This window comes from Bison bison, unplaced genomic scaffold (assembly GCF_000754665.1).
Source record: "Bison bison bison isolate TAMUID 2011002044 unplaced genomic scaffold, Bison_UMD1.0 scf7180017864519, whole genome shotgun sequence".
NCBI lineage: Eukaryota > Metazoa > Chordata > Mammalia > Artiodactyla > Bovidae > Bison > Bison bison.
Window position 1 is genome coordinate 5,752,656 of NW_011495072.1, and position 21,660 is coordinate 5,774,315.

At 35.1% G+C, this 21,660-nt stretch overlaps 1 protein-coding gene across 2 annotated transcripts in view; it reads right to left on the reverse strand.

The window, feature by feature from the left end:
• Nucleotides 1-15,311, reverse strand: part of SYCP1 (synaptonemal complex protein 1) — a 147,263-nt gene extending 131,952 nt beyond the window's left edge. For both annotated transcript variants that reach the window (XM_010830745.1, XM_010830744.1), the window contains exons 1-7: nucleotides 15,204-15,311; nucleotides 13,946-14,030; nucleotides 13,722-13,765; nucleotides 13,494-13,550; nucleotides 11,572-11,736; nucleotides 10,734-10,801; nucleotides 6,384-6,457 (exon numbers count right to left, since the gene is read on the reverse strand). In XM_010830745.1, the coding sequence (XP_010829047.1) occupies nucleotides 6,384-6,457; nucleotides 10,734-10,801; nucleotides 11,572-11,736; nucleotides 13,494-13,550; nucleotides 13,722-13,765; nucleotides 13,946-14,030; nucleotides 15,204-15,311 (601 nt within the window). The remainder of the gene's footprint in view (nucleotides 1-6,383; nucleotides 6,458-10,733; nucleotides 10,802-11,571; nucleotides 11,737-13,493; nucleotides 13,551-13,721; nucleotides 13,766-13,945; nucleotides 14,031-15,203) is intronic.
• Between the last annotated feature and the right edge of the window lie 6,349 nt (nucleotides 15,312-21,660).

The following is a 21,660-nucleotide window of genomic DNA, read 5'->3' on the forward strand; positions in this document are numbered from 1 at the left end:
AGAAATCTCCTGTAAATCCTCTACAATATTTCTAGGGGTTTTTTTTTTGGTTTTTTTTTTAACCTGAGCTACTAACTATACTCAAACTGAGTGTTGATATGTGGTACTACAGAGAATTAAGGCACAAGGCAGTAAAAGACAATGTGACTATCCCTTCATAATTCCACCCGTTTGGGCCAAGAATCACAAAAACCATGATAAACTGAAGGGACAGTATTAGTTCCCGATTCTAAGTAACAAGCTGCAAAACAAGAATGGCAGCTATGATAGACTCAAATGTCAATGAGGAGCCAAATGATCAAAGTCTCAAAGGACAGATGACTGAGAAGTCAATGTCCCTCTCTACCACATGGCACTATATGGGCACCCCCAAATTTATATACAACCCCAGGTAATGAAGAAAAATTCAAATTTACTAAGATAAATTTCTTCCATGTGAGCAGAATAAAGGCTTTAAGATTTTTAACATTTTAAGATATAAAAATTTTGTGCATGCCTGAGTTTGTTGACTAAACTCACTAAGAATCATATATTCCACAAAAGTTATCAGAGTATCAGAAAAAGAGGCAGAAGGGACAGAAAGGAGATTCCCTACCAAAAGTAGACCCATGCAAGGTGAAAACATTAGAAACTGTTCAGTGACTGGCCATACAACTATAAATATCAAAAGAGGATTCAACCACTATACTATGTCCAAAGCCAGTTTAACATCTTGTTTATTCATTTAGTCTAGATAGTTCTTGCTTATTTCAATGATGTATATGGTTAGAAAATCTACACAAGGCCATGAAAAAATACTATCAAACAAAGAAAAGAGAACATGAAAGAGGTGAGAAAACAAATATTAAAACAATTATAGAAATGAAAAACAAGGGCCAACAAATAAATAACAAGTATGCCCAAACAGAAATCAGAATAAGTGGCCAAAGATATCATAAAACTTTTCTGGTCTAAAGAAAGACTATTACACATAGATTCAAATGACTGTCCTGACAAAACTGTAACTTTTAAGTGTTAGGTAGGAAGATAGGCATGAGCAATGAGGAAAGGAATCCAAGCTGATCTCTAAACCCATCCCAGACACACTCAGGAGAGCTCACAGATATGCTACAAAATAACCACAGAGACTTACTCCACTCCTGTACTTGTGTCCTAGGCACAGAGTGGATACAAACTACCCACAGGGGCTTCTTCAAGTAACCTTAGGCAGCTAGGAGCTCATTTAGGGTTCATAAATATTCTATACATATATACATCTGATTATAACAGACTGAATTATAGGAAGACATACACAACAGAGCCTGTTATATAAATTGCAACTGTCAATCAACCTTGAGTTTATGCCTATTTGCATTCCTTTTCTTGATTGACGGTGGGTAAAACCCCTATTTTGCACAGGGCACAACAAAAAGGAGGAGAGGAGAAGTATAAAAAGAGGGAAGCCAAAAGGGGTTGGGAGGACAATGACTCCTTTGGGGTCAGCCTGCTCCCACATCTTGAGAAAGTGAAACAAAGAGAAAGTTGCTCAGTCGTGTTCAACTCTTTGCGACCCCATGGACTATACAGTTCAGGGAATTCTCCAGGCCAGAATACTGGAGTGGGTAGCCTTTCCCTTCTCCAGTAAATCTTTCCAACCCAGGGATCAAACCCAGGTCTCCCATATTTCAGGCAGATTCTTTACCAGCTGAGCCACAAAGCATGCCCAACAATACTAGAGTGGGCGGCCTATCCCTTCTTCAGTAGATCTTCCCAACCCAGGAATCGAACTGGGGTCTCCTGCATTGCAGGTGGATTCTTTACTAACTGAGCTAAAAGATATGTCTGCTTGAGTTGTAATTGAGTTGCAACTTGTCTGTTGTTTGAAACCTTTAGTCTGTCATTCCAAATTTTTGTTACTGATGAGACAAGAACTGAGGGAGAGAGAGAAACTGACCTGACATAAGGACCAAAAAAATGCCTGAGTCCTGGCAAAGGGAAAAATATACACATAAATACATATATTATATATGAAATCTAAGTATAGGTAAATAGAACTGTGGTTATCCCCATTTCATAGATAACAAAAGTGTGACACAGAAAAATTATGTTATTTGCCAGGATCCCAAAATAATAAGTGGTGGTACATGATTAAAATAGAGATATGCCTAATGAAATTATAGTAGGGATAAATGCAAAGAATGCTATTTGGATCCAGAAGTCTAAATGCATGTGTAAATAATGAAGTAAAAAAAAAGTTAAAGATTTTAATTAATAATGAAATCACTAAGCCTTTAATACAATGTAACTAGCAAATAAGCTGACTTTAAAGTTCATTAATGACACCTACAATTAGACAAGAAATAGGCCTTTACACAGGTCAAATTACAAATTAGATTACCTCATACAGGTCTGTACTCCTAAATATTCAAACAGACAAACCAAAATTACAAAAGCACAAAGAATCTTGAAAATGTAGGTTACAGAAGATAAGATTCAAAAAGGACAAGTAACTATCTTTAAAAATCTAAAGAGATAAAAATGCGCTTTAGACTTTTTCTATATGCCTTAAGGAGAAGAATTACATTAAGAATAGAGAAGCTACAGAGATTTCAGTATAAGAAATTTCAACTCCCTGTTTAAAGTTCTTAATTTCAACTAACCCTGGCAGTCCAGTGGTTAGGACTCCACACTATCACTGCAAGGGGCCTGGGTTCAATCCCTGGTGGAGAACTAAGATCCCACAAGCTACATGACGTAGCCAAAAACCAACAACAAAACACACACAGATTTCAACATGAAAATAAGAGTTGTCATTAAATGACTCTGTTTTCTGGTAACAACAAAGTAATTCAGACCAACCTTCCTCCCAAAGACATTTAAAAAGCTGGAGGAATTTTTTGAGTTATTAAAAGAAACAATGACCTAAAAAGATAATAATGAATCATGAGACCAAGAATAGTTGAGAATTATAACTCAGAAAATCTAAACCAATTTCCAGTATCAGTCAGGATGGAATAAGCCCACTATAGCCTTTCTCTACCATTGATTACAACAAAAACTCAGAATGAAATCTATAAAGCAACTACTTAAAGAATCTGAAAACTAAGCAAAAGCAGGTAGATTGGGAAGAAAAGTAAAAAGCTAAAGAAGTGACTCATGTGAAGGCAAGTTCCCTGTTTGTTTAGTTTTTTCCTACCTTCTCTTCTAGAATTACTAAAAATGTAAGGGCCCAGCAGAAATCTAACAAGAAGCATGAGCAGCAAAAGGAAATTCTATTTTTTTTTTTCTCTCTTCCAGCCCTGTCTCAAGGGTGGCCCCGGAAGTGGAGCTACAGCAGCCACGGCAGAAAGGACATACAAAACCCCAGGAGAAACTCCATGATTCTGGCCAAGGGACAAAAGGACAGGACCTCTTTAAGGCTGAGGGTGAGAAGGGTAATGCTAGAGAGAGCTGGAGAAGAGGACTGCTAATTATTTATATGACTAGGTACAAGTCCCATAGGGAAAAGGGAGGATGTGCATACCCAAGATAGACCCAAGGCAAATACAGCAGAGGCTCTGAAATCACTATCCAAGTCCCAGAACTAATCTAATCTTGAGTGGAGCATATATGAAACAGACCCAAAGTAACATAGCAAAAGCTTTGAAAACTGAACTGGTAATGGAATCCCAACACACAAAAGGTAAGATAGAACTTATGATCTGAACCTGAATTGCCTATCTGCTAAAATATAAACCAAAAAAAGGTAAGAAATACAGGAAGTAACAGCACAGTGACCTCATTGTTATGACTTGAAAAGATTAAACAGGCTCTCGACTAAGGGATTTTTCATTTACTATTTCTTCTGCCTGAAATAACTCATTCCCAAAACAGCTTCATGGTACAACCCCTCAATTATTCAGGTCTCTAATCAAATAGCACTTAATCAGAAAAAAACTTCCCCAAATACTCTATCCCAAAATATTCTCTTTTTAAACAGTTATCAGCACCTAACATACATTATATTTACTCATTTATGGTATGTGTCCCCTTACTAGAGTACATACTCCATAACAGCAGAAAATTTGTATCTTTACTATTGTTTTCCCTCAGCATCTAGAACATTTCATGGTGCATAGTAGGTACTTTTTTAAATGTTGAATGAATAAAAAACAGAAAATCACAACAGAAAAATAAAGGCTTAAAGCAAGAATACATATGGAGTTCACACTAAATATAAGGCAAGTATTAAGACTTGTTTAGGGCAAGAATGTACAATGGAGAAAAAACAATCTCTTCAATAAGTGGCACTGGGAAAACTAGACAGCTACAAATGTACACAAATGAAATTAGAAAACTGTAATACACAAAAAAAAACTCAAAACGAATAAAAGAACTAAATATAATGCCATATACTATAAAACTCTCAAAAGAAAACATAGGCAGGACACTCTATGACATAACTTGCAGCAAGATCTTTTTCGACCCACCTCCTAGAGTAATGAAAATAACTGGGACCTAATTATACTTAAAAGGTTTTGCACAGCAAAGAAAACCATAAACGAAACAAAAAGATAACCCTCAGAATGGAAGAAAATATTTGCAAACAAGCAACCAACAAAGGATTAATCTCCAAAACATAGAAACAGCTCATGTAGCTCAATATCAAAAAAGCCTTGAAAGAGGACCAGGGACTTCCCCAGCAGTCCAGTGGTTAGAACTCTATACTTTCACTGCCAAGGGCACAGGTTCAATCCTTATTTGGGGAACTAAGATCCCACAAGCCATACAGCATGGCCATAAATAATCAGATAAACTGAAATATTGGGGAAAAAAAGATACACTCTTTAGTTCATATAAGAAAGCACCTAAAAAATGTTTAAAAAGTTATAACCTCTCCCACCAACTGATCTCTGACTTAGCTTAAAACTAAACAGAAGAAAGAACTAACAGCCTTGTCTCTCTAGCCCAGGTTACTTCCTACAAGGCAATCAATATAGAATCTCTCTACCCACATCCATATACTTTTCACCACTTTTTATATCTAGGCAGAAAAGTTAATCTTGAAAGTTGAATAAACAGGGTATAGTGGAACTGCTGATAGTGGAGCAGTACATTCTAGAAAGTATATATAGTTACAAAAGCTAAGTACTATAGGCAGGGATCAAGGATAAAAAACTAGCAATACTGGAGATAACATTAACGGCTAATACATATTGAGTACTTTGCACTGTTCTAAGCATTTTATATTTATTACCGAATTTAATTCTCTAAACAACACTAAGAGGTACTTTAATAAACAGAAGGGCAGAGAGGTTACATAAATTATTCAAGATCAGGCAGATAAAAACTGAAAGTTTGAATTTGAACACAGGGATATCTAACTCTTCAGTCCAAGCTCTTAAGCAATAAGCTGTGTGATATCAATTAAAATTTGAAAAATAGAAGCTATCCTAGAAAAGCAGGTACACAGTATTTCCCAATAGATTCTTGGCAGAAACAAACAAATAACAAAGTAGAGCTGGTGTCAGATTAATGACAAAGACAAACACTATTATTTTTAAAAATCAGACAATGTTTTTCATCAAAACAAAAAAATTCCTACTTTACAATTAACATCAAAATACACACAAAATAAATACATGCACTTTCACATATATACCATAACCTTAATAGAATGTTTTAAAATAATGTTTCTTTAGGATGTGAGGGCGATATGGTTGCGACATCTGTCACCCCACTGATCGCCAGGGTTGATTTGGCTGATCTGGCTGGCTAGGCAGGTGTCCCCTTCCTCCCTCACCGCTCCATATGCATCCCTCCCGAACCTGCATGCTCGGTAGAAGAGGATGACCATCCCCGATAGAGGAGGACCGGTCTTCGGTCAAGGGTATACGAGTAGCTGCGCTCCCCTGCTAGAACCTCTAAAATAATGTTTCTTTAGAAGAAATTTGAGAATTCTATTTATAAATACTACATTGCTATTCTTAAGTACTATGCTTTCAGCATAGCCCTCCATCAGTATTTTCTATTATGAATATGACTATATATAATTTTTGATTCAACTTTCTGGTTGTTCTAGACAGAAGAGGTTAGTCTCAAGATCACACTTTAACTAAAATGAGAATTAACCATAAATGTCAAGTATCAATATACACCTTTTGAAATATATAATATTATCTTTCAAAAACCTTTGTGCTTTATGAAGCTCAAAGAATTAAGAATCTTGTTATTATATAAAGAAATGGTTATGAGACATTAATTCTAGTTATTATATAAAGAAATGGTATAAGACACATATAACATGTTCAAATAAAAACTGGTTTCAAAAAATTAAAAGATAATCTGTTCCCCTCTCCACCTTCCATCATTAAAGTAATAACAACAAATTGATAAAATCATATAAAATAAGAAAAGATATTTACATTTCTTTGTCTTTTCTGCAGATCTGGCACAAGTTTCTTTGAGTAGATTACATAAATGCCTTGTAGCATTATTCCTGGAACAAAGGAAAGAATTTGCATAAATGTAATCTGATCTCAAAGCAAAATCATATCTAAAAGTTATTGAACATTATAATTTTAAAGAAATTCTTAAGACATTATAATACTTTATATATATTATGAATCACTCATAAGTGACTATATGAAGGAAAATGAGTTGACTGTACTATTAGCAAAGATGATTTAATAACTGCCTTCTTTGAAAGTAAAAGCCTCCTTAACAAGTTTCTACCCAAGTAGCTTTCAATAATCTCTTAGTAAACAGTTCCAGATTCACCTAAGAAATAAAATGAGAAGACAGGATTGGGATCTTCATTTACTAATTATTCCAGAAATATTCCAGCTATCAAAACATAAAATGAGTAATTTCCTAAATTTAATTATGTGAATAAAACCTCTGATCATCTCACAGATGCAGAGAAAGCATTTGAGAAAATTCAAAACTCATTTATGATAAAAATTCTTAACAGAGTGGGTATACAGAGAACCTATATCAACATAATAAAAGCCATATATAACAAGCCCACAGCTAACATCATATCCAGCTCTGAAAAGCTGAAAGTTTGTCCTCTAAGATCAGAAACAGGACAGAATGCTCATTTTCACCACCACAGCAAAAGACAAGAAAAAGAAATAAAGCACTCAAATCACAAAGAACAAAGTAAAACTGTCACTATTTGCAGATGACTTTATTATATATAGAAAACCCTCAGACTCTGACAAAACACTGTTAGAAAAATTTAAACAAATTCAGTAAAGTTACAGTATCTCAAAGTTCTATTACAGGCCAGGAATATGATTTTTAAACACCCAAAGTCTCTTTCAAACTCAAGAAAAAATACAAAAATAAAAAAAGAATACACTAAAATCTACATTCCTTTCAGAAAGTCATGATCAAGTGAATAATTGGTTGATCTGAGTGACATTCTATTAATATTAAATTTGTTATCCAATAATCCAGTCACTCTATTATTCTAAGTATTACTTTGTTTCTTATCTACATTCTGACAAAGCTCTTAACTAAATGTTAGGTGCTCTCAAATGACAATTGACAATTTGAGACCAAAACTGACACTCAACTGAATCAAGTGCTTAAAACAGAAAGATACCACACCAAAATATAGTCACTCCCTCCCACCATAAATTCTATATTATACTATATCATAATACACTGTTCCACACTACAGTGTATGCTATATATATAAACTAAGCAGTTACAGTATTCACAAAAAAAGTCAACTGTTTATTAATGGAGATAGCAGCGATTTAAGAAAGCTCACAAGTTACCAAATACTGGTATTAGGGCTACGGAAGACTTCAGATCTGCCTTATACTGTAGAAGGCCTTCCCAGGTGGTGCCCTCCAGTGGTAAAGAATCTGCCTGCCAATGCAGAAGACACAGGAGACTCAGGTTTGATCCCTGGGTCAGGAAGATGCCCTGGAAGAGGAGGGCAACCCACTCCAGTAGTCTTGCCTGGAAAATCCCATAACAGGATGGGAGCCTGGTGGGTTACAGTCCATGAGATTACAGAGAGTCAGACACAACTGAGCATGCACACATGTATACTATAGAAACTCAATCACATATCCATATAAAAGTGACAAGTACCAAACATATAGTAGGCACACAATTTTAGAAACTTCCTCTTCTTTCTCCCTTCCCCCTAATATCCAAACCATATTTAGCCAGAAAAAAAATTAAGGTAAACATCTAGATTTTTCTGGAAAATCATAGGTTGTTTTTGAATTAAGCTAAAACAATATGCTGTAATAATATTTTTCACTTATTAGCAACTTTACTGACAAGGTGAGAAGCCTTCTAGAACCATATTTATTTTTATTTTTTTTTTTGACATCTGACCACAAAGTTTTATTTAATGCTTAGACCAATATAACATTTTATATGCAATCATCTTGGCAAACAATGTTATGTGAACAACCTATAATTCTGCATTAAAAATCCTTCCTCCAAGATCCTCATGGAATCTGTTATTTGACTGTTGACTACACGTACTGTAAAATTTTGTCAAGGCTCAATTTTGTTGCTCCTTTGCTTCTAACATTTTTGGAGGGCCAACATAGATCACGCAGAGCTTGCCCCTCAATTCTGGACCAGGGGACGTTTTGGCAACATGAAAGAGGACTGTGTGTCCATCTCTCGACCTTCTCACCTGAGAGGCCACTGATAAGCAGAGCCCAAGTAGCGGTGGTGATTGGGAACCCCGAGTTATCGCCTGTCCGAACCCCTACAAGTGGCCATGAGATCGTCGAAGCTGGATGGTGAGTAGATGAGAGTTCATCATATGCTGTTTCTACTTTTGTATGCATATGGAAATCTCCATTAAAGATTAAAAACTAGGTTCTGCTATATCTACAGAACACTTCTCTCAACAATAGCAAACTGTACATTCTTCCCAAATGCATATGAAATATCCTCCAGGATAGAGTGTATGCTATCCCATAAGAGAGATCTTAATAAACTTAAAATGACTACATTAAACTAGTACAGCCTCTGACCAAAATGGAATTAAATTAGAAATCAGTAACAGAAAGTAAGTTGGGAAACTCACATATATGTGAAAATTAAATAACACAGTCCTAAATAACCAATAGACCAAAGGAGAAATAAAAACAAAAATTTAAAAATATTTTGAGATGAATGAAAATAGAGATACAAAAACCAAAACTTATGCAGCTAAGGCTATGCCTACAGGAAAATACATAGCTGTGAATGTCTATATGAACAAGTAACACCTGGAAGTCGGTTCACATAATATACAATGTCAATAGAATAAAAACAAAGCCCACATGATTAGCTCAATAGAAGCAGAAAAACTTTTTGACGAGATCCGATACCCTTTCTCATTTAAAAACAACAGACAAAACCATGCAGCAAATACACAGAGAAACTTCTTCAACCTGAGAAAGGGCATTGGTGAAAAATCTACAATTAACATCATACTTAACGGTTCTGAAAAGTAAAAAATAATACAAAATGCTTTTGCCACTTCTATTCAACATTGTACAAAAGGTTCCAGTAAGGCAATTAGGCAATAAAGCAAAATAAAAGTCATCCAGATTAGGAAGGAAGACATAAAATTATATCTATTTATATTTAACATCTGAGTGAACTCCGGGAGTTGTTGATGGACAGGGAGGCCTGGCGTGCTGCGATTCATGGGGTCGCAAAGAGTCGGACACCACTGAGTGACTGATCCGATCTGATCCTTAACATCACCTTCCATAGAGAAAATCCGTGGGACTTTCAACTCGTCTTCCCTCCGACCGATCCTTCCAGCTCCAGGCCTGAACTGCTGTTTGTCAGTTGCTCTGAGTTCTTCCCAGATAGGCCCTGGACTGAAAATGCAGGAAGCTGAACCCACCGAGCAGGAACTTCGGCACAGCAGGGAGTTCTCTGGATAAACTGCCAGAAGTTGTTTAGAACTTGAAACAATGAGAGATTTGTGTGTGTGTGTGTGTGTGTGGAAGGAGGAGGATTTTATCACTGACATTATTTGGAATTACTGGCACAGGGTGATCTAAAAAAAATAAAGTGATTTTAGTCTGTATTATTGTGTTGAATTCTCCACCTAGAACCATATTTAGCATAATGTTTAACTTAAAGCAAATAGAAATAGATTTATCACTGTATGTGGATTCACATTATATTCTAACCATTCAACATTTATTTATTTGGCAGATAAATTAAACAATTACATTTTTCTATTAAATTCTGCATGATACCATCTGAAGTGAAAGAAGCAGAAAATAAAGTTTATCTATTGCCTAGAACAAAGACAAGGCAAAGTCAAAGATGATACTAAAGTTTCAAGCCAAAGTTAATGGAAGAATGATTGCACCACTGGCAAAAACAGGAATTTGACAGTTAGAATCAGGTTGGAACCAAGTTGAGCCCTATTCTGCAAGAGCTTCATCTAAAACAATAATCAAACAGAAAGGTATACAATACACATAGGCAGTTATAAATACAGGATCATCAGGCACCCTTTTCAACACCAAATAATGGCTTCCTCTGTCATTTTAAAAAGTGAGAAATTTTTTTTTAATGTGAGAAGTTATTAGTCAGTGACCAGTTTGCCAAATGAAAGAATGTAAAATATGTATGTTTTCCTTTTCTCCACAGCATCCAGACATAATTCTATATATCAATTAATATAGAAAGAGGTCACTAAATTTTTGGAAATTATTTTAATAATTAGCTTGAAATAAAAATAAATTTGTAAAGAATAAATTCATTAAATTATTACTTACTCTTTTACTAAATCTTTATTTTCTTGAATTCCTTCTTCTAATTTCAAACTTACTTTTTCATTTTCAAACTAATTTACAAGACAGAAGAACAGTTCATCACGTTTTAGTTAGCAAAATAAACAACTATAATCATTAAGCAGCATTTCTTTGTTAACTTGCTATGATGGTCTATAAAAATTATTTTTTAGAACATAAAAAAGAACTTTTTGTCACACTTCTGGATTACATATAAGAATATGGGTCTTACTTTCATCAATCTAAAATTAGGTTTCCTGAATCATCTCCAAAATGTATCCAATATTTTTATGTAAGATTATCTTCCCTAAACATTTTGAGAAGGTGCTTTATCTTTGTCCTAACCCAGTGTTACATTTTCTCAAAATTTTTCTTTCACCATGCCACAATATTGAAGCTAAACAGCTTCAAATTCAAAGTTTTATCTGCTTTTTTATATATTAGAAAATGCCATTTTCTAATATATAAAAAAACACATTTATATCAAACAAAACATCATCAGGAATATAAACTAGTAAAAATTAAAACTCTATAATTAGAATCATTAACTCAATCTTTCTCTAAAATAAGTTACTGTTTCCCTAGACATTTCCCTAGACATAAATTTCCCTAGAAATTTAATTAAGCTTTGTGCAACCTCTCCTGTGTGTTCATCCTAAAACTGAAATGCAAATAATATTAATGAAACTTCAAAAAAGCACCATTCTTAAAATCCACATGATAGAAACAAGACAAACCTAAGTTAACTATGAAATAACACTGTGGTTTAAACAGCATTATAAGATTTACTATACCATATTTTCAATTCCAAGTCTCATTATACCTGTAGTTCTTGAATGGCCTTCCGCTGTGCTTCAATTATTTTTCTATTTTCTTGCAACTTGTTTTCTTTATGCTTCAGTTCAGATTCTACATTCACTTTCCACTTCTTGATCTTTTCAGCCTCCTTATACAGTTTTGAATATAGTCTGCTCATTGGCTCTGAATTCTATTATAAAATAAGTTTTCAAAGACTGTTCATTGTTCAAAGTTTAGTATAACCAAACTACAGCTGCTTACTGAAAACATCCATGAGTATCTTAGTACTTGAGACCAAATCTCTCCTCAGTTTTTGCCCTAATATCATACTGAAAGCTATGTTAACTTTTTTTTAACTACTAAGGCAATACTAGCTACTTCACTTTATAACTTGGTCATGTGACTAAGGTTACTGATCACTTGATGAAGTTATTCATTGCTGAATAAAATCAAATTACTTCAAAATGTACATTAAGTCAGAAGTTAGAAATCCTTAAGTCAATTAGAGAATCTGGCTGGTTAAAAGCTAAAATAAATCACTCTACAAATCTATAAATTTTACCAAAGGTCTTGCAACATTTTGGTTACACAGTTTAAGAATTAACCGAAGGATATGAAGTTTACAATACAATGACATGAAAAATAATACTGAACACAAGTTTTTTCATTTAGCCTGAGATTTTGTTTGGATTTCCTGCATCAACAATTTACATATTATAAGATAAATATCAGAAGTTGTTTTTTTCTAATCATTCTTTGATAGTTCTGTTATCAAAATTTAGGAATTCCATATCTATAAATTTGTAATACCATAATCCCAGCAACAAACCTATAGCATTTTATCAGGCCATGAAATGTCTGTTTTAAAGACATCTATGTGCCATAAGAATTATTTTTATAACTAAAATCAAAAGTAGAGTATATCCTACAAATTCTTTAGATAGTAAGCCTAACAATCATACCTGCTAATTCAAGAATTTTTTGTAAAATACTGGCTTAAGTCTCAGCCTTCTCACATATTGTATCCATCTCTCCTTTTTCTTTTTTTTTGAGAAGGGTACTTCATTACTTATTTTGTGATACTTCCTATTTTTTAACTGAAGGATAATTGCTTTATAGAATTGTTATTTTCTACCAATTCAAAATAATCCGCCATAGGTATAGGTTATGTCCCCTCCCTCTGGAACGTCCCTCCCATCTCCCTCTCCATCCCACCCCTCTAGGTTGTTACAGAGTCCCTGTCTGAGTTCCCTAAGTCATATAGCAAATTCCTACTGGCTATCTATTTTACATACGGTAATATAAGTTTCCATGTTACTCTCTCCATACATCTCACCCTCTCCTTCCTCCAACCTTCGCATGTTTGTAAGTCTATCCTCTGTCTGTTTCTCCATTACTGCCCTGCAAATAAATTTATCAGTACCATCGTTCTAGATTCCATATATATGCATTAGTATACAGTATTCATCTTTCTTTTTCTGACTTACTTCACTCTGTATAGTGGAAAGTGAAGTCGCTCAGTCGTGTCCAACTCTTTGCGACCCCATGGACTGTAGCCTATCAGGCTCCTCCATCCATGGGATTTTCCAGGCAAGAGTTCTGGAGTGGATTGCCATTTCCTTCTCCAGGGATGTTCCTAACCCAGAAATCGAACCCGGGTCTCCCGCATTGCAGGCAGAAGCTTTACCGTCCCTTATTTTCTATTCTTGATTTTTATGATTTAAAGTTAAATTACCTCTTAAGAATAGATGCTTTTATAATCCAGGAAAATACAGAGGCCTACTGTTCAGCAAATTTAAAAGAAGGGGATAAAAGGTTTAAAATATGTAACTTAAAACAATAACTAAATATTAACTCTTTGGAAGCCTCAAAAGAAAGATAAACACAAGTAATAATAAATGATACTCCAATTATAAGAAATTAAATATGAATAGGAAATTTTCTGACCTCAAAATCAGAGTCTTTTAGTCCCTCCTGGTAATGACAACTGTCAGAATTATCAGTCTAAAAAAATGAATAAATTTTTCCTGTGAGAATATATTTCTGATGTTTCCAAATAGTAGCAATTAAATACTGAAGACTAGTAATCCAACAACTAAAGAATTTTTTCTCTTTTTCAAGTAAGCAATTCAATACCTAAACAGGTTATATCCATATACACTATACGTAACTGACCTGTTCAAGCATGGGCAAAAAGTTAACTTTTTGTAAAGCAGGATCTGCAAGATAAAAGACAACTAGAATTAAATGCCAACATCTTATTTTTTATACTAAGTATTATATCCAGCTTTAATGTCAAGGCTAATGTTAATCAATATAATACTTATATTTGATATCTAGCAAAGTATATTTTAAAAATGCTTCTACACAGGTAATACGTTGCTTTTCTAATCTCCTACCTGAATCAATGTTTTCCCCATTTTTGGAGACATTAGTCATTGCAAATGGAAAACCAAAATCATCTTCAACACATTTGTTGAAACCCTAGAAACACAAAGAAGTTCTTAAACACACTGTCCCATATCACTCTAATAACTAGCAGTGTAAATAATATGTAATTGCATATACATCTCCTTAAAGAAGTGACTATAATTGTAAATTCTTTAATGTTAATGTCCATGGGATTTTCCAGGCAAGAATACTGGAGTGGGTTTCCATTTCCTTCTCCAGGGGATCTTCCCCACCCAGGGATCCAACCCAGGTCTCCCACATTACAGGCAGACGCTTTACCCTCTAAGCCACCAGGGAAGCCCCCTCTTTAACGTATACATTGTGTCAAAACTATCAAATGACCTTGGTATGTAAACAGAGCAAAATTTTTTAATTTTCACTTATAAGAGAAAGCTAACTAAAATTACATTACACATGTTTTATAAGTACTCAGGAATAATATAAGTAAATTTAATTAGTAGCCTGGAATATTAGTTTTCTTCAATTTTATTAATATCTTTCCCCTGGTAGAATTGGGAATTTTCTTCACTGAATAACATTTTAGCATTATATTCTTGGCTATAAAGACATAAGAATTTTTCTACAGCATAGAAAATTAAAATATTCATTGCTTCATCCCATCTCCAACATACAGTTCCACTTGAGAAATTTAATTACTAAACAAAAAAAAAAAACCTCTATTTTGCCTGAGAAACTTGATATAATTCCTCCTTTCCAAAAAGAATCTACATGTACAAATTTCCCTTTTTATCCTGTCAACCAGGAAGCTCAGAATCAAATTTTAACTTCAGTCACACTAATTTTTACCACTATATCCATATATTTGTCTAAATTTTCTTAATTTTCCTTGATTCTAACATTCTTCTAATTTATATCCTATTGTATATAAATTGCTTTAAATCATTTTAAGAAAGCAAGAAGGGAGGATTAAAATAAGCAGGTCCTATTATGCATGCAGAATTCTAAAGCACCACTGATTACTTCTTTAAATGAATGATGCCTAAACATATTAAGTATGCTCATTATTAATTCAAAGCAATGCTATTCAATATACTTGAGAATAGCAAGATTAACTGAGATTAAACAACAATATTAAATGAGACGATATTTACACACAAAAAAATTATAAAACATCACCAGTAGGAAAGTTCACTTTGCTTCCTTTACCTAAAGAATAGTCAAATCAAAATTCATATGCAAATTTACCTTGAAGAAATTAGAATCTCCTCCCGAAGTCTGAGGTTTCACTGCAGACACTTGACTGCTACTTAATCTTGGTGGCACAAACAATTTAAAGGGCTTTTGTTTTTCCATTTTCTCTCTTCCAGTCGCGTAATTATCTACTGCTCAAGGAGGGGAAAGTGTTTCGCACTGTTTTATTAATACCCTACTTGTTCTGTAATAAATGGGTATATAAGGGAATAGGCGAAACTTCTGCTACCATGTAAGTCTGCTACAGCGTCCCTTACTACCGGGGCGGGGGCGGGGAATATCCCCTAAGTCCCCACCATTCCCCTACCACCAATGGCCGTGCTGGTGCCGTACATAATCGAGAAACTCAAACTAGCATCATCACCAGGACAGCCTGAAAAGAAGCCCGTTACCTCTACCAGCACTGTTAAATTGCATCACCTCGCCGGGACGAACTAGCTTAGGTGCTTAGACGACTACAGAGGCGTTGGAGGCTGCCCTGCGTGAGGGAGCGGCAGTATCAAAATGTCGCCCACCTCTAGGTTTCCTCCTCAGGAAAGGAACTCGGCACGCCTGACCCTACCTTTAAAAAAAATTACCGGGAAATCGCGGGCTCAGTGCCCACGCGAACCACCACCTGCTGTCTTACTAGGGCAGCAGAAAGAACCAACAAGAACTTCTGCCTGCGAACCTCGGAAAAGGCGGGAAACAGCTCCATCGCAGCGGCCACGAGGGAGGGGCAGGGCGAACCGCGATTTAACCGCGAAATAACGGTCAGCAGCGTCTGCCCGCCAAGCGCGAAGACCTACATCTCGCGAGATTTCCCTTTACGTCAGTAACAATTCTTAACTGGATTCTTAGAATTTGACATTCTTTAAGCTTCTGCTATTGTTAAAGAATGTGAAGAAAACTATTGAGCGACTAACACTTACTTACACTATAATACATTGGAACTGAGAGTGAAAAATCTATTTCTGTCCTCCAAGACCTCACAGTCACAGGAAGAAAACAAGTACAAACAGATAATTATAGCCCCTGTAATCACCTAATGGTTGTAAGGGGTCATTGAGACACTTTGAAAAGGAAAATGGCCTTTACCGTGGCTTGGGAGTCAGGAGAATCCTTCACAGATGTGCTACTGTTACTGCTTCTATAGAAAACAGAAAGGGGAAATAAAACTATGGCTAGATAGTGAATACGGAAAGGGGTATTCCTAGCTGAAGGACCGTAGCGCTCGAGTTGTGAGGCGCTCGAGCTGAAGGCGCTCGAGTTGTGAGAAATGAGTCCAGGAGAGTGAACCAAGCAATGCAGTACAGGTGTGTGAGGACGCAAATGGGAAAATGATGAGACTTAGCAGGTGTGAAGGCATTGCAAAGGCTTTTGGATTTTAGACTTTATGGATGGGAATCTTGAGAGACTTTGAGCAGAAAGGGAGGCATGATTAAGTTGAGAAGAAAATTCGTAGTATGAAAAATGGTTTAGGTTTACGAGACTGGATTAGGGAGACAGTTTTAATAGCCTGGTGAGTAAGGTATGAGAATCTAAGCTATGACAGAGCCATTAAAGATGAAAATGTGTCAAATGTAAAAGATAATTAGAAAGTAAAATTAATAGGACTTGATGGCTTTTTTAAAGTGAGCAGCAAACGTCTGAAATGACTGTCTCGTTTCAGATTTGAGCTACTAGAAGCAATAAATATGGTGCTAGGTACCTAGGTTTGAGCAGTAAGACAATACATTCTGTTTTCAACATACTGACTATATGTCCTAATTTTCTCCATGTCCTACAGTATAATCAATGCTTTTCCAAAGGACTTTAGTAATATTTTTAAATAATTCATTTTGTTTTGTGTAACTTTAACCTATCAGACATAATAGTTTCTGAAAACTTACTAAAAATGTAAGTTTCAAAAAACTTACATTTTTGAGCTGGGAAAAACATAATTTTTGAGCTAGAAAAAAGTGCAAGATTTTCATTTTATATGAAAAAGAGTCTAGGTACCCTAAAAAAGACTAAATACTCCCTTTAAGAAATGATACCAAGAATAAAGGCACAAGATAATCCCTGGGGGAAATAGCTGACACATTTAATTAACATATTTAAAAAGTTAAAGGTATAAATTCAATATTCCAAATTTTTTTAAGTTTTGTAACAATGAAATATTCAACTATGGTCTTTTTTCTTATTGAAAACCAAAATGCCATTCCTAGTATTAAATTCAGTTTTATTTACTCAGGTCCAGTCTTTCTAAACAATTGGGTTTCCATATAATTTCTCATTTTTGTGTATTTCACAGGAAATGTTTTAATGTTAATCCAGTTCTTATAAGGATTAAAATGTGGTAAGATTTCAGGTTTTAAGAACTTTAATTTTTTCTACGAAAGGCGTTAGCAAAAATGTTAAAATATTGTCTACCAGAATGAGCATTAAATTGTGCTTAATTTCCCAACATATGTTAACGTATTTTGTCATTTTAATTTTTCAGTATCTTTCCATGACAAAATTTTTAATTGGGACTTTTAAAGATCTGTTTTTTAAAGACATTAAGAAAAAGTAAGAGTTGGACAAAGCTTTGTTCCTCTTTAATAATTTGTAAAATGCTATAACAGTAATAGGTTTAAGATGTTTAGCCATCAACCTAGCCTTAAGTTCACAAACTGCTTTTATTCTGATTACAACTATTTCCACTAGATAATCTTTTTTATATCTATAAGCAATATATATATATTTTTTCATTCGATTTTCTGCTAAATGAAAAAAAGAGTTTCTTCAGGTAAGAACTGTATTTAGTACTACTCCCTTTTGAAGGGAACATGCAGGCACAATAACCGTTGCTTCCTTGAGCCCGAATCTTGAAAAGAATCCTAGATGTCCCTCTAGTGGCGGTCGTATGTTCCACAAAATTTGATGAGCCCTTGATAATGTCCATTTTATAGCAATATATTGGTGACAGCAATTCTGTTCATATTTTTCAAATCAATCATCCTATGATGATAAAGTAAACAATCTAGATTTAAGAAGTATAAGACAAACCACAACGTTATAAAATTTCAGCAGCATGAATACAAATTCCATTTCTCAGAGAGTAGTCAATTTGGGGTCCTTTGTTTTCCAAATCCTAAGTATTTTTGAGTGGCTGTGGTTCAGTGTTCTCAGTTTAGTAAACCTCCCTATGAGATGAGCAAAATGCTGTAGATCTTCTGGATGATAAATTTTTGAATATTTGTACAAAATTTGTAAAACTGGTTCCTGTAAATTTTCCACATGTTGCTTATTTTTAAGGCATGGGCAATCTGAAAAACATCATCATATATATCGTAATGAATACTGGAAAATGGTAGAAGATAATTAAGACAATACAGTTTAAAATAATAAAAATAGAAAATACACACTGAACCTTTCATATATGCCAGATTTTATGCTAGGTAACCTCCTTCTATGCAATGTCTTATTTGAGCTTCATAATACTCTATGAGGGGCTTCCCTGGTGGCTCAGAGGGTAAAGCATCTGCCTACAATGTGGGAGACCCGGGTTGGATCCCTGGGTCGGGAAGATCCCCTAGAGAAGGAAATGGCAACCCACTCCAGTACTCATGGGGTTGCAAAGAGTCGGACATGACTGAGCGTATTTCTTAATGATTAGACAGCATTCATTCATCTAGTCATTGTGCTGGAGATACAGCAGTGAACATAGACCAAGTTTCCTGCCCTTATTGAGCTTGTATTTTGGGTCTAGGAGGAGTAGGGGAGAATAGAGACATATACACATTTTAAAAATAAAAATATATGACAAAAATTAAGAGTAGGGGATAAGAATTTAGGGTAGAGGCACAACAGCTATATTTTAAAGGGTAATCAGATTTAATATGACACTTAGCAGAGATCCAGGATGGTGAAGGAGGGAGCCATGAAGCCCTTTAGAAAGGAGTTTTCAAGCAGAAAATTTGTCAAGTACAGTAGAACTTGTGGAAGGAGCCTACTTAAAATTTTCAGGGAACATATGCATCAAAAGTAATGTGGTTGTGGTGATGTTAGCAAAAGGAATAGTTGCAAGCAATATCAGAAAGAACTTTGCTATAAATTGTATGAAAGAGAAATCCATTAAAGGATTATGTGCAGAAGAATGACATGATATGGCTTATGTTGTCAAAGAATCACTGTGACTACTGTATAAAGAATAGATCCTAAGGAGGCAAGGGCAGAAATAGGAAAGTGAGTTAGTAATTTTATTAGGATGGCAGAGACAGTAAGAAGGGCTTGAGTTCTAGATCTATTTTGAAGCTAGAGTCAACAAGATTTGTTGCATATTTAATATGGGTATAAGAGTAAAAAAGAAGTGAAGGATGACTTCAAGAATTTTGACTTCTACAGCTTAAAGGATTGAGATGCCATTTAGAAGAGATGAAGGAAGAATATAGAAGGATCAGGGGAGCAATCAAGAGTTCACATGAGGGGGTTAAATTTTATATCCCTTCTAAACATCAAAATTGAAATCTTGAGTAGGCTATGTAATGGAGCTTAGGGTAGCAGTCCAAGTTGGCATATAGTTTGGGAGATGTCAGCCCCTAGATGGTATTTAAAACCATGAGACGGGATGTAGTTTCTAAGGAAGTGGGTATAGAAGAGAACTGAGTGTTGGAACATTTTTAACATTTATCAGTGTGGAAGATGATGGGGAATTAACAAAGAAGACAGAAAGAGCAGCTACTGAGGAGAAAACCAAGAGACTATAATGTCCTGGAAATTAAGTGGAAAAAAATCATGCCAAGAAGGAGGGAGTGATCAATTGAAGCCAAATGATAAGTGTTCTAAGAAAGAGAAAGCGAACTGCTGTGTCAAAAGTAGCTAATGGATTAAGGAAGATCAGGACTTAAGAACTGATCACTGGAATTCACAATGTCAAATTACTGAAGATTTTGACAAGTTATGGTGGAGGGGACAAAATCTACCTATATTAGTTTCAGAAGTGAATGAGAAGAGCGACATGGAGGCAGACATATAAACAGTTCTTAATTTTTTTAAATTTGACTATAATGTAAGACAGAAATAGGAGAATAGCTCAAAGGGGATTCAAAGTCAAAAAGGCATTTTATTAAGATGCAAGAAATTACAGCATGTTTGTAAGCTGAAAGGAATGCTCTTATAGAGAAGTCAATTTTGATTAAAATTGGTACATTTGGAATCAATGAATAATATAATAACCACAAATTTCATGATTTCATTGCCAAACTTAATCCAGACTTGATCGCCAAATGTATTTTTACCTGAAAAAAGCACTGTTGTGGCTGCAAGCAGAGTATATTCAGTATTAGCAATATTAAGCTCACTCATTCTTCTACAGAAGCAATATGGTATGATAATAATTCTTCAGCAATACCTAAAAAGATTAATATCAAATGTATTTTCGTCAAAACATAGTGCTGACTCATATTGCCATTATCACATTTTCTCAAAGCTGTATAAGAAGAAAATGAAATCAACTTTCTGACCAATTTTTTGGTCTAACCAACTTTCTACATCCAAAACAATATTTGTATTACATGTGATATTACCAGTAAGCAAATAGAAGAACAGTCTTCATTGCAAAATGTTTCCATGGGATAAATAGCATTTCTATTACCACTCTGATTGTGATAATTCATTGAATGATCTAAATGATATTATAGCTTCATAGTACCTAAGTAAGTAAGTAAGTGTTAGTCGCAGTATCTAAGTAAGTAAGTGTTAGTCGCAGTATCTAAAGAAGTAAGTGTTAGTCGCTCAGTTGTGCCCGACTCTTTGTACCTAAGTAAGTGGCACCCCACTCCAGTACTCTTGCCTGGAAAATCCCATGGATGGAGGAGCCTGGTGGGCTGCAGTACATGGGGTTGCTATGAGTCAGACATGACTGAGCGACTTCACTCTCACTTTTCACTTTCAAGCATTGGAGAAGGAAATGGCAACCCACTCCAGTATTCTTGCCTGGAGAATCCCAGGGACGGGGGAGCCTGTTGAGCTGCCGTCTATGGGGTCGCACAGAGTCGGACACAACTGAAGCGACTTAGCAGCAGCAAGTAAGTATTAGTTGCTCAGTCATGCCCAACTCTTTGAGACCCCATGGACTGCAGCCCATCAGACTCCTGTGTCCATGAGATTTTCCAGGCAAGGATACTGGAGTGGGTTGCCATTTCCTTCTGCAGGTGATCTTCCCAACCCAGGATTTGAACCAAGGCTCCTGCACTGCAGGCAGATTCTTTACCAACTGAGCTACAAGTGAAGCCCCTCATAGTACATAGTTAAGGGGAAAATATAAAGTCTGCTTTTTAAAAATCTTTATGCAGATAGTAATTTCAATAACTCTAATATCTGTTATACAGGAAACATTCCCAACAAATGATAGCTTTATAATTTTTATTACTGAAACATGAATATAGAATAATAGTTCATACTTTATATAAAAACTATATAGAAGACCCTTCAAAATGTGTTTTCT